Genomic DNA, 14,762 nt, shown 5'->3' with positions numbered 1-14,762 from the left:
TCTCCTTCATCCATTCTACTAGTGAGACTTTCGGCAGAATTTTTTCTTTTTTAAATTTCATTGATTGTATTCTTCAGGGCCAGGGTTCCAGACTGTTTTATCTTTAGTATTTCTATTTCCTTACTCATGTCTTGTAATGACCTCTTTATTTCTTTAAGCTGGTTTCCTGTGTTCTCTTTTGGGAGTTTGTTTTCTTCTTTAATGCCTTTGTTTTCTCAGTGGAACTCTAGTCAGTTTCCTCCATTCTGGTGGATCTTGGTCTCTCTGACTCCTCCTCTGTGTCTAAGAATAACCTATACTCCTTCACTTTTCAGAAGAAAGTGTATCTTGCTGGTGTTTTGCTTAAATCCCTCCCTAGGCTGGCTTGGCATTGCTCCTATCTTTCCTGTGTCTTTTGACCTCACCCTCCTCTCCCATATCTTCTAACCTCACCCTCCTTTCCCATGTCTTCTGAGCTCACATTCCTCTCCCATGTCTTCTGATCTCACCCTCCTTTGCCATGTCTTCTGACCTCACCCTCCTCTACCATATCTTCTGAGGTCACCATCAGCTCCCATCACTTCTGAGCTCAACCCATAACCCATCTCTTCTGAACTCACACTCCTGTCCCATGTATGCTGAGCTCAACATCCTCTCCCAAGCCTTCTGACCTCACCCTCCTGGCCCATTGCATCTGATTTTACCCTGCTTTCCCATGTATTCTGACTTCACACTCCACGTCCATGTCTTCTGAGCTCACCCTCCTCTACCATATCTTCTGGCCTAACTGTCCTCTCCCATGTCTTCTGACCTCCCTGGTCCTCTGACCTCACCTTCCTCTCCCATGCTTTCTGACCTCATCCTCCTTTTCCATGTTTCTAGCCTTACCCTCCTCTATCATGTCTTCTAACCTCAAGCTCCTGTCCCATGTCTTCTGACATCAACATCCTCCCCATGTCTTCTGAACTCACCCTCAGCTCCCATGCCATCTGAACTCACTATATATTCCCATGGCTTCTGACCTCACCCTTCTCTCACATATCTTATGATGTCACTCTCCTCTCCCATCTCTTCTAACCTCACCCTCCTCTCCCATCTCTTCTAACCTCACCCTCCTCTCCCATGTCATCTGAGCTCAACCACCTTCCCATTTCTTCTGATATCACCCTCATTTCTTATTTCTCATGAGCTCAACCACCTTTCCCATGGATTCTGACTTCACACTCCTCTCCCATGTCATCTGAGCTCAACCACCTTCCAATTTCTTCTGTATATTTCATGAGCTCAACAACATTTCCCATGTTTTCTGACCTCACCCTCCTCTCCCATCTCTTCTAACCTCAACTTCCTTTCATGGGTCCTCTGACTTCATCAGTCTTTCCGTACACTTCTATCTATACTAACCTCACCCTCCTCTCCTATCACTTCTGAGCTCAACCTCCTCTCCTATGTCTTCTGACCTCACCCTTCTCTTCCATGTCTTCTGAGCTCACCTTCCTCTCCCGTATCTCTGACCTCACCCTCTTCACCCATGCGTTTTGACCTCATCCTCCTTTCCCATAATTTCTGAGCTCACCCTCCTCGCAAATCTTTTCAGATCTCACCCTCCTCTCTTCATGTCTTTTGAGTTCAATCTCCTCTCACATGTCTTCTAACTTCACCACACTCTGCCATCTCTTCTGACCTCACCATCCATTTCTTTGTCTTCTGAGCTCTCCCTGTTCTCCCTTGTCATTTGTGCTTACCCTCCTCTCTCATGTTTTCTGAGCTCTCCCTCCTCTCCCATATTTTTGAGCTCACATTCCTCTCCCATCTCTTCTAATCTCACTGTCCTCTCTCATGTCTTCTGACCTCAGCCTCCTCTCCCATCTCTTCTCACCTCACCCTCCTCTCCAATGTCTTCTTACCTCACCCTTATCTCCCATGTCTTTTGAGCTTGTCCACTTTTCCCATGTCTTCTGACCTCACCCTCTTCTCCCATGTTGTAGCAGACACCTTCAAGTTTGCTGAGATGAACTTTGAGACCAGGCACAGTTAGGAAGTGGTATTTATTGAAGCTTACAGTTCCAGGGGAAGTTTCATTAGGGCATGCCTTCACAGGTCCAAGCAGAGAGAGATAAGCACAAGCTAAAAGCAACACAGCATAGCACACTTCAGGGACTACATCTAGGCACACTTTTCATATCTTTAGATTGAAATCTCAAACCTACCACCACAACTTAAGATTTTCTCAGTGACACCACCTCCAGTCAGGTGGCTACAAATGCAAACTACAAACTTACAAACTAACAAAACACTTAATATGTTGGGGGCTATCTATTCATACTACCACATTCTGCCCCTGGCTCCCAATAGACTTATAAACATCACACATTTTAAATTGTACTCAGTCCAATTTCAAAGGTCCCCACTCTTTTGACCAACTTAAGATAGTGAGTCCTATAAAATCAAACAAATTAAGTACTTTCAACATATAAAGGAACAGAGTAAACATTTTCAACTGGTATAATACATAGCAAGGCAGGACTAAAATAATGCAGACTCAACCACAATCAAACATCAAACTTCTGCAGTTCAAGTTCAATATAACCAGAGACTGACAGTCTCCATATTTCCCAATTCTGCCCCTCCACTTGTCAGATTAGCCAGGGAATACTTCCATCCTAGGCTAACAGTTCACTCTATGGTAGCCCTTCCATACCCCTGGTACATCCAAAACATCTTCAGGTCTTCATGAAAACCACAGTCCATATTGCAAAGACTCTTTCAGCCTATCATGAGGCCTTACCTCATGCCACATCTCAGCAGTGGCAATTCACTACCACTACTCACATTTTTTAAGCTTCCAAAACTAATACCTGGTGTGTCGACACAGCCATATTCTTAATTCAGGGGCTGAATAAATTGTAACCTTCAAAAACAGGTTCATTCTGCAATCAGCTCTTTCCAAAAGAGTTTGCATTTCTATGATAGTCTTTCTTCAGGCATCCTTTCCATTGTTTTAATATAAAACAATTGGGACATATTCCTTAAGATTGCTAATGTGGGCTTTTCAGAGACTTGTGGTCAAGATGGCATCCACCTATTGCACCGCAACTCCCGGGGAAGGAAAAACAAATAATCAAGTGGTCACTGGGACTTCTAAGGGAGACCAATCTCTAACATCATCAGTGGGAGAGTGCAGAGGGGCAAAAAAGGGAATCAGCTGATTCCCAGGCTCTCAGGTAACCCACCTATCCTCCAATCACCCCAAGTGGCTGTGCTGACCAGAGTCCCAGCCTCAGGCTACTCTTGCAGTAACTGCAGGCAAGGAGACCCATGCCAGTAGTTCCACCTGCACCCCCAGGCACAGGCAATTGCCGAGATTCACACACACTCTCCTACTCCCCACAAGGTCAAAGATTCCTCCCATCACCCTGTGTGTCTTCAGAACCCCCTAAACCCTCACTCTCACCTCCCCCTCCACACCGTTCCTGCCTGCCTTGACTTTGGAATCGCTCCACTCTGCCCCACCCACTCTGCTTAACCTGCCCCTGACCTGGGACTTCAGATTGACCTGCTTAGCCCTGCCCCTATGCAAATTCTGACACTGTCTGCTCTACTCCACTCCTGAGAGTGCATTTTTCCAGCATGCAACTTCTCCAGCCCCTGTCTTTAGACCTGTTCTGCTCAGCTCTGCTTGAGCCCCACCCCTGTCATAGCCCCCTTCAAATTCAGAACTGCTCTGTTCCACCCAGCCCCTTGGTGATTCATGACCCTCCCCACTCTGTCCTGATGCAACACACCCCCACACTCCACCCCACCCACCACAGTAGCTCCCTCCACCTTGCCCCATCACCCCCTAGAGTTCCATCTACCCGACATGCCCTGCATCTTCCTTCCACCTGCACTGCTTGACTGCCCCCACCCCTGTCCCTCCATGTCAGATTCAACCAACTGGTCCTGCCAGCACTGGGATTCTGACCCCCTTTGCTCTGCTCCACCCCCAACACACTAGACTTCAGTCTTGCCCTGCTACGCCCTGCTCAGACCTGCACCTGCCCTCTGAGAATTCCAGACTGCTTCACTCTGCCCTGCCTCCAAGCAAGTCTTGACCCTTCCCAGTCTATTATGAAGTTACATGCTCCTGGGCTCCACCCCAGCCTGCCACATCAGGTCCACCATACCCTGTCATCCCCTAGACTTCCACCCACCTTGCCCCTGCATCTTCCTTCCTCCCACTTGGCTTGGCCCTACCCTTCCCCCCTCCCCCATGATTTCAGATCCAACCACTTGGAACTGCCCTCACATGAATTCTGACCCCCTCCGCCTGCTCCACCACCAACCCACTGAACTTCAGACCTGCTCTGCTTTGCTCAGCCCAGTACCCACCCTCTGTGAATTCAGACCAACTTGGCCACTCCCCTCCCCACACCCAAGGGAATATTGACCCTCCACTCTCTGTCCAAACCTGGCACAACCTGCCCACAAGTTCAAAACCCAACCTCATGCCCTGTCTCAGCCTCCTGTGAATTTTACCACCTCCACCACCCATCTTGAATACGGTCCCATTCTCCCTGCTCCTGGGCTGTGATGGGCAGACCACAGTACAAAAGAAATAACATAAGAAATCAAATGCAATTAAATCCAATAAGATCTCCCAGTCCTACCATGAAAGGCTCTAATCAAAACATAGAAGAGACAATAGGATCAGAAACCCAAAATGAAGTTATGAGCAATGCAACCCTGATGAAGCTACTGGTAGCAATTACACAAAAGCAGAAAAGGACTGATAATCATGTAGACACTGCCATCACTAAAGCAGACCTAATAGATAAGAAAATAGAAGGGATACAAATACAGTTAAAGGACATAAAGGAAAGTGAAAAAAAAGAAAGAGAGAGAGAACCTAAAATCCAATTGGCTATGCTAAATGAAGACATAAAGAAATGCAAGGAAGCATTTCAAGAAGCATCAAGAAAATCAGAAGAAAAGGGAACTTTACAGAGGGATGGAAACCATACTTAGAAAAGTAGTGGAAAATGCAAACCTAATTGAACAAGCCCCAAACTCCTTAGACAATCCAAAGAATAGAGTCAGCCATGTGGAGGATAGAAACTCAAATCTGGAAGACAAAACAGAAGAAGAAGTACAAGAGCACAAAAGTTTTAGTAAGTTCAAAAATTTCTGTGAACAGAACATGAGGGAAATGTGGGATCTCCCCAAACGTCCCAACATTTGGATCATGGGAATACCAGAAAGGGGAGAAATTCAGACCAAAGGCATGAAGGACTTACTCAACACAATAATCAAAGAAAAATTTCCCACTCTTTCAAAAGAAAGGCCCATCCACATACAAGGAGCTAACATAACTCCAAACAGATTGGACCAAAGGAGAAACTCTCAAAGACATATTGTCATTAAGACTCTAAACATTGACATCAAAGAGGTCATAAAAGCAGCTGGGAGGGGGGAAAAACATCACATTTCAAGGTAACCCCATCAGAATCACTTCAGACTTCTCAGTGGAAATCCTGAAAGCCAGAAGGGCCTGGAAGAGAGCATTGAAAACTCTAAGTACCTATGGCTTCCAACCCAAACTACTCTAGCCAGCAAAAGTATCCCTCATAATAGATGGTGAAAGAAAAACCTTTCATGACAAAACACAACTTTACAACTATATGAACACAAAATCAAACCTACAGAGAGCATTTCAAGATATTCTCCATACAGAAAAATCAAATAATCAACCTCATGCACCTACAAGAAGCAGATCACAATAACCTAACTCAGTGAAGACACAAAACACTTCAAAGTCCATGAAAACACCAAACCACATAAACCAACATAGTATGGCAGAGATCAAACCAAACCTCATAGTTATTACTGTAAATATCAATGGCCTTAATTTACACCTCACCAGACACAAGCTAACAGGGTAGATCAGAAAATTAGACCCCCCAATTTCTTGTCTTCAAGAAACCCACCTCACCACTAATGACAGATACCTCCTCAAGATGAAAGGGTGGAAAATGATATTCCAAGCAGACAGGAATAAGAAACAAGCAGGCATAGCCATATTAATATCAGATAAAATAAGTTTCAAATTAAAAATAATCAAAAAAGACAAATAAGGCCACTTCCTCCTGATCAAGGGAACTATCCAGCAAGAGGATATTATGATCATCAATACTTATGAACCAAACACAGGTGCACCACAACTCATAAAACAAAACCTACTATACAATAAAACAGAAATAACCACCAACATCATCATAGTTAGTACTTCAATATATCATTATTAGCAATAGATAGATCATCCAAACAGAAACTCAACAGTGAAGTGAGAGAGCTCAACAAAACCATAGAACATTTAGACCTAACAACATCTATAGAACATCCCACCCTAAATCCATGGACTATACATTCGTCTCAGAAGCACATGGAATCTTCTCTAAAATAGATCATATACTGGGTCATAAAGGCTGCCTCCATATATTTAGAAAGGTTGATATACTCCCCTGTATGATATCAGATCACAATGCTATACTGCTAGAAATTACCAACAAAATACCCAACAAAAATTCCATCAGCTCCTGGGACCTGGACAGCACACTTTTAAACAATAAATGGGTAGTGGATGAAAAGAAAACGAATTGCAAAATTTCAAGAAATGAATGACAATGATAACACATTTTGACAAAATACAATATCACTTCATGATCAAAACATTGGAGAGAATCAGCATGGTCTGTGTGGTGGTTTGAGTCAGGTGTCCCCCATAAACTTAGGTGTTCTGAATGCTAGGTTCCCAGCTGATGGATATTTGGGAATTAATGCCTCCTTGGAGGGAGTGTATTGTTGGGCTTATGGGCTTTATAGCCAGTTTCCCCATGCCAGAGTTTGGCACACCCTCCTCTTGCTGTAGTCCACCTTATGTTGGCCAGGGGGTGATGTCCACCCTCTGCTCATGCCATCGTTTTCCCCTGCCATTGTGGAGCTTCCCCTCGAGCCTGTAAGCCAAAATAAATCTCTTTTTCCCAGAAGCTGCTCTTGGTTAGGTGATTTCTACCAGCAATGCGAACCGGACTGCAACAGTAAAGTGGTACCGAGGAGTGGGGTTGCTGCTAGACACCTGACTATGTGGCTTCAGCCTTTTTGGAGCTGATTTTCAAGAGGAAAGTGGAAGGAGTTGAAACTTTGGCCTAAGAGATGCCTTGCAGTGCTGTAAGTACAGCTTGATGGACTGTCCTGGTCTGAGCTGCAAGACCTGAATGCAGTAAAAACTATGGACTGTGAGGTTTGGCTTATGAGGGTGAGAAAGAGCTTTGCTTGGACTGGGCTAGCAGTTTGTGTGAGAAGCTTGCTCTTATGCCCATGTCCTGAGAAGTTGTGCAGGGTTGTTTTGCGTAGAAATGAACTGGTGTGAGCAGAGGGATATGGCACAGAAAAAAAAAATCTGTGAACTGTTGCCTGATCAGCTGCAACTGATAGATTACAACCTTTGAGACTGAGCTAGCTGACCTGTGCTGGGGCAACAAGAAGAATGTAGACTCTTTTGAAGGGGCCTGAGTGCTCAAGGAGTGTCTTGTTCTTCAAAGTCTGCTTTATTCCACCCTGGATTAACAAATTGGCACCCTACCTGGTATCATGGAGTATAAGAAATGCTGGAAAGAGGGTCATTGAGTTTGCAACACGGTCTGGTGTTTTGGAAATGGCCATGGGCAGTGTGAAGTGGGTTTGCTGGTTGCCTGCATAGAGACCCCATGGGGCCATGAGGATGAACTGTGGATTGTAGTGGAGACCCAGTGGAGATGCCGGGACCATGAGATGGCTGCCAAGGAGCTGCCGGCCCCGATGAAGTTTTCCAGGACTGTGAGTAGCCTAGCTGGAGGGGCGGAATTGGAATGCCAGAGACTTGTTGCTGGTTAGAATTATCAGACTTGAAAATTTGTCACTGGCTAGAGTTGCTGGACTTGAAGCTACAATTTGATATTTGCCCTGGTTGTTTTAAATCTTGTACTGGTTGAATGTTTCTTTGCTATGCCCAATGCCATCTTTTGCAGTGTGAATAGTTATTCTATGCCATTATGGGTTTTTTGAGGTTATTTTTTGGTACTATGTCTCAGTTAAAAGATCTTGGACTATGGGGAATGCATGAATATCATTGGATTTGATAAAAACTATGGGGACTTTTAAAATCAGACTGAATGCATTGTATTTTACATCATGTATGATCATAAGTTTATGGGGGCCAGAGGCGGAATGTGGAGGTTTGAGTCAGGTGTCCCCCATAAACTTAGGTGTTCTGAATGCTAGGTTCCCAGCTGATGGATATTTGGGAATTAATGCCTCCTTGGAGGGAGTGTATTGTTGGGGGCGGGCTTATGGGCTTTATAGCCAGTTTCCCCATGCCAGTGTTTGGCACACCCTCCTGTTGCTGTAGTCCACCTTATGTTGGCCAGGGGGTGATGTCCACCTTCTGCTCATGCCATCGTTTTCCCCTGCCATTGTGGAGCTTCCCCTCGAGCCTGTAAGCCAAACTAAATCTCTTTTTCCCAGAAGCTGCTCTTGGTTAGGTGATTTCTACCAGCAATGCGAACCGGACTGCAACAGTTTGTTTATACCTTAACACAATAAAGGCTATATACAAAGCTCCTAAAGCCCAAATAATACTTAATGGAGTGAGACTGAAGGAATTTCAATTGAGACTGGGAACGAGACAAGGGTGTACACTCTGACCTCTGCTCTTTAATATAGTACTGTAAGTCCTAGCTCAAGCAATAACACAGAAAAAAAAATAAATAAAGGGAATGCAATTTTGAAAAGAAGAAGTCAAGTTAGCACTATTCACAGATGACATGATTCTGTGTAACAGACCCAAAAACCTACATTCAAAAACCCTTAAAGGTGATACACTCCTTTGGCAAAATAGCAGGATACAAAATCAATGCAGAAAAATCAGTAGTCTTTCTATATATAAGTGACAAAGATACAGAGAAAGAAATAAGTAACATTATCCCATTTTCAATAGCAACAACAACAAAACTACCTTGGAATAACATTAACCAAGGAAGTAAAAGATCTACACAATGAAAACATAAAAACACTCAAAAAAGAAATTGAGGAAAACTTAAGAAAATGGAAAGACCTCCCATGCTCCTGGATAGGCAGAATTACAATTGTGAAAATGACAATCCTTCCAAAGGCAATCTACAGATTCAATGCAATTCCCATCAAAATCCCAACATCGTTCTTCACAGAGTTAGAAAAAATGATCTTAAAATTCATATGGAAAAGCAAAAGGCCTTGGATATCCAAGCATATCCTCAGCAAGAGAAACACTTTTGGAGGCATCACCATACTTGATCTAAAGTTATATTACAAAGCCATAGTAATAAAAGCACCAGGATACTGGCATAAAAACAGGAGTATAGACCAATGCAATAGAATTGTGGATCCCTACTTTGGTCAAGTAGCTCACACAAAGGCCCTAGAAATATAGGCTGGCATAAAGACAATATCTTCAACAAATTGTGCTGGACGCATTGGATAACCATATGCAAGAAAATGAAATGTGATCCACACATTTCGCCATGCACAACAATCAAGTCCAAATGGATTAAAGCCCTCAACATAACACCAGAAAATCCACTATTACTGGAAGAAAAGTCAGGAGGAATATTCCATGATCTAGGAATAGGAAAGTACTTCCAGAATAAATCCCCAGTAGCACAGGATTCTTAAACAATCACTCAACCAATGGGAATCTTATGAAGCTGAAAAGTTTCTTTACAGACAAAAATATAATAAGCAGAGCCAATAGATTGCCCACAGAATGGTCGAAAATATCTGCTTAATATACAACTGACAGAGGCATCATTTCTAGAATCTACAAAGAACTCAAAAACCTAAACAACAAAAAGTCAAACAACCCACTCACAAAACGGGGCAAGGAACTGGACTGGCAGTTCACAGAGGAAGAAATACAAATGACAAACACACACCTAAGGAAATGGTAATCATCCCAAACCATCAAGGAAATGCAAATTAAAACTACCATAATATTCCACCTTACCCCAGTAAGGATAGCAAACATCAAAAAATCCAATGAAAATAAATGCTGGTGAGCATGTGGAGAAATAGGAACCCTTGTCCACTATTGGTGGGAATGTAAAATGGTACAACCACTTTGGAAGGCAATATGGAGGCTCCTGAAAAAAATGACTATAGAGTTACCAACAGACCCAGTTATTCCCTTACTAGACATTTACCCTAAAAGCTCCATGCCTCAGCTCAGAGAGATTTGCTCAGCCATGTTTATAGATACTCAATTCATAATAGCCAAGAGCTGGAATCAACCAAGAGGTCCATCACTAGACAAATGGATAACTAAGATGTGGTATATGATACACTGAAAACTGGTGTAGGAATCGGAAAATTGGCAAATGGCCAGCTGCCTCTGGCAGCCTTGGAGACACAGGCAACTTCTGTTCCAGAGAGGGTTGCACTGTTGACACTGCTTCAGGCCAGCATGGCCTGTACCATATTTCACTCATAAAGGGCCAAATTTGTAGACTGCAGCCACTCAGTCTTCTGGCAGATGTTCTGCTCTGCTATGTCACACTCAGCTAGGAATGCCTGAACCTTCTGCACCAACCTGTTCCTTTTTAGCCTACCATCTTTGAAATTTTCTGGTAGGACCATTGTGTCAATTTCCTCCAAGATCTTCATGAACTGCTCCATTATTGCCTTCACTCTCCTGTCAAGCTTGCTGAGAGTTTCTGCTTGCAAATCCTTAGCCAGAAAATCCTGCTGGATTCCAGCAAGTTCTTTATTAAACTCTTCCAGGTCGTTGGCTACCTTCGCTACAGATGTCTCTAAGTCCTTCAACTTCTTTAGCTCAACCTCTTCTGGATTGCTCTTTTCCCCAATTAACATGACCCGACAGCCATTTTGCATTCCAAGTGCTGACAATGGTGTCTCCATTTCCTTCAGGGACTTTCCCTTAAATATGAGCTTCTGAAAAGGTAGTGGAACCCCTGTGGCCTCTTCAACAACCTGGGCCAGGTCTTGGACAATTGGTTCACTGCTGCCCTGCTGTGGGGTAACATGAAGGTCATACTTCTCATTGCTGTGAGTGATGGTTACACTGAGCCCCATTTCTGCCATCTCCTCAGTTTGGGTCACTGAGTCAGCCTGGGTTGGTCTGGGTCACCTCGTTGACCTGGGTCACTTTCTCAGTCTGGGCACCTCCTCCACCAGGGTCACCACTTTGTCCAGGGTCTCCTCCTTGCTCCGGGTTACCTTCTCGCTAGGGGTTGAGCTAGGACAGACTTTCTTCTTCACCCGTGGCCTGCAGGCACCCCTGGCGGCTTTCTCATGGCTGCTGGCTGCATGGCGGACAGATGAACGCAGGGACAGAGGCAGGCAGTGCTGGCCCCTGGGCTCCAACTGGCGCAGCTCCTAGCCCCGCTGAGCTACCCACTGGGGAACCAGAGGCTCCTGGTAGCCTCGCATTCCCCGCGGGCCCCTGCCACTGCCTGGCATCTTTGGACAATGAACTTTTGGTCACAGATACCTACAAAGTTTCCCAAAAGAAGACATATTTATGTCAGAGCACTTGAGGACCCAACATAGGTTAGTGGTAAGACTTTACTGCTGAAGACACCATACACTGTTGGTATGTAATATGGAGCAACATGGCTGGAAGCTGGAAGAAGTCAGTCCCCAGACAGTGCTTCTAGTGCCTGTAGGTGCTTCATGAGTGACTGGGGGATAAAGTCCAATATCTGTCCCATGGTCTAACTTACTTAGCAGCAAACATCCTGACGGTGATGCTCATACAAGTGCAATAGTGGCACATTGCCATGGTGGGAAACCAACTGCTCTCAATGTGACTAACTGATCTGCTCAGTGGAACAGAACCCATAGCTGGAGCTGGGAAACAAGTCAGAACCATATCCAAAAATGAACCCACTCTCCACTAAGCTATCTCTAAAAAACCATGGTTAACACACCTACTTGATGCTAACTTTACTCTCCATTGGAGATTCTGATTCTCTTTTTCAGGCAGATGCAGAACCTAAGGAGAGCACCACCCCATCATACCTCAAAAGGGCCCTGGCTGAAACTAAGAATAATTGGGGAAACATGCAAAAATGCTGTTTTCTTGGCAAACTGGGAACTAGCACAATGGTGAAGGAGATAGACCCAGAAAACAATCAACACCTACCAAACCAGATATCCAGAGACAAAGAGGCACCCAAGATCTCAACATGGAAGCAGACCTAATATGAACCCAATATGGCTCAAGGAAATTTGCGGAAGAGGGGGTGGAAAGAATGTCAGAGCCACACATTGGGTTATAACACAGAGATACTTTTCCTCCTACCTGAAACTAAAGGCTAACCCCATAATGCATGACCCATATACCCCAACAAAGATGGTCCTGGTGAAGGGAGGAGAACAGGAAGGAGGCTAACTGTGGTCCCAACTCAAATGTATTCACTGACTACAAATGTGTTTCACAATACCAGGTTCAGTAACCTAAGACCAGTCTCAATGCCTGTAATTTTACTTGCTTGAGGTTTTACAGCTTAGAAATCCTAAATTTCTCTGTCCACCTATCTTCAGCCAAGCACATCAGTCTATTACAAATTTAACCTTGATCAATCTCTCTGGGCCTTGGCAGCAGAATGCAGCCAGTCCTTATGACAGTATCCCAGTTCCAACAAAGTCCTCAGTATTCTTTCCTTCCCCTTAGAAAGTTCATAAGGCAAGCCTCTATGTTCAATACTATCTGCACATAGCATTCTCAAACTCATCAGAATAGTCCATAAAACTTGGCTTACCACTCCAGAACGCATCTTTAGTTGCAAGCACAAGTCCATGCTTATTCCTCCAAAACAAAAGTTCCAAAAGACCATCTCAGCCCACTCCTTGGTACCAACTTATGTAGCAGACAGCTTCAGGTTCAACAGACCAGGCATAGTTATGGAGGAAGGGATATTTATTGAACCTTACAGATACAGGGGAAGTTCCATAATGGCAGAGGACACTGACCTGACTTCACAGGTGTAATCAGAGAGAGAGAATCACTAGCCAAAACCAACACAGCACAGCACACTTCAAGAACTACAGCTAGGCATATGTTGCATATCCTTGGATTGAAATCTCAAACCCACCACCACTTCTTAAGATACTCCCAGGGACACTGCCTCCAGCCAGGTGGCTACAGAAACAAACTACAAACTAATTAAACACTGAATATACTACCACACATTTCCACTGCCCTCCCCCTCCTCTCCCATGTCTTCTGACCTCACCCTCTTCTTGCATGTCTTCTGAGTTCACCCTCCTCTTCCATGTCTTCTGAGCTTAACATCCTCTCCTATGTCTTCTGACATCAACCTGCTTTCCCATCTTTTATAATGTCACCCTCCATTCCCATGCATTCTGAGCTCACCCTCCTCTTCCATCTCTTCCTACTTCAACCTCCTCTTCAACCCTTTCTGAGCACACCATCTTCGACTGTGACTTCTGAGCTGATCCTGCTCTCGCATGTCTTCTGAGCTCACCCTCCTCTCCCATGACTTCTAACGCCGCCATCCTCTCCCATGTCTACTGATATCACTCTCTCTGCCCATTTCTTCTGAGCGCACCCTAATCTCCCATGTCTTCTGATCTCATCCTCCTCTCTCATGCATTCTGACATCATCCTTCTCTTTCACATGTCTTCTGACATCACCCTCATCTCCCATCTCTTCTGAGTTCACCCTACTCTCCCAAATCTTCTGAGCTCACCTTCATTTGCCATGTCTTCTGATATCACCATCCTCTCCCATTTCTTCTGACCTCACCATCCTCTCCTATGTCTTCTGAGTGCATCCCCCTCTCTGGTGCCTTCTGATCTCATCATCCTCTCCCATACCATCTGACCACACACTCCTCTCCCATCTCTTCAGACCTCACCCTGATTCCCCATCTCTTCTGACCTCACCCTCCTCTCCCATGTCTTCTGACCTCAGTCTCTTCTCGCATGTCTTCTGAGTTCACCCTCCTCTCCCAGGTGTCCTGACATCAGACTCTACCCCCATCTCTTCTGAATTCACCCTCTTCTCCTATCTCTTCTGAGTTCACCCCTCTCTCCCATGTCTTCTGACCTCACCCTTCTCTCCTATGTCATCTGACCTCTCCCTCCACTCCCATGCCTTCTGAGCTCACCCTACTCTCCCATGTCTTCTGAATTCACCATCCTCTCCAACCTTTTCTGAGCTCACACTCTTCTACCATGACTTCTGAGCTCACCCTCCTCTCCCATGTCTTCTGACCTCACCCTCTTCTCACATCTCTTCTGAGTTCACCTTCCTCTTCCATCTCTTCTGACATCACCATGCTCTCCAGCCCTTCCTGAGCCCACCCTCTTCTACCATGACTTCTGAGCTCATCCTCCTCTCCCATGTCTTCTGAACTCACCTTCCTATCCTATATCTTCTGAGCTCACCCACCTCTCCCATGTCTTCTGAGCTTAACATCCACTCCTATGTATTCTGACATCAACCTGCTTTCCCATCTTTTATAATGTCACCCTCCTCTCCCATGCATTCTGAGCTCACCCTCCTCTTCCATCTCTTCCTACTTCAACCTCCTCTTCAACCCTTTCTGAGCACACCATCTTTGACTGTGACTTCTGAGCTCATCCAGCTCTCCCATGTCTTCTGAGCTCACCCTCTTCTACCATGTCTACTGACATCACTCTCTCCGCCTATCTCTTCTGAGTTCACCCTACTCTCACATGGCTT

At 44.8% G+C, this 14,762-nt stretch overlaps 1 protein-coding gene across 1 annotated transcript; it reads right to left on the bottom strand.

Moving 5' to 3' along the window:
* Positions 1–10,509: 10,509 nt before the first annotated feature.
* LOC101608461 (BAG family molecular chaperone regulator 1-like) lies at positions 10,510–13,569 on the bottom strand. The gene is given in 2 exon segments (XM_045157022.1): positions 10,510–11,424; positions 13,450–13,569. Coding segments are annotated over 2 exon segments (1,035 nt in total).
* Positions 13,570–14,762: the final 1,193 nt, after the last annotated feature.

This window comes from Jaculus jaculus, chromosome 8, assembly GCF_020740685.1.
Source record: "Jaculus jaculus isolate mJacJac1 chromosome 8, mJacJac1.mat.Y.cur, whole genome shotgun sequence".
Classification (NCBI taxonomy): domain Eukaryota; kingdom Metazoa; phylum Chordata; class Mammalia; order Rodentia; family Dipodidae; genus Jaculus; species Jaculus jaculus.
The sequence above is the reverse complement of the archived record's forward strand: the minus strand, read 5'-3'. Positions and strand labels throughout refer to the sequence as shown.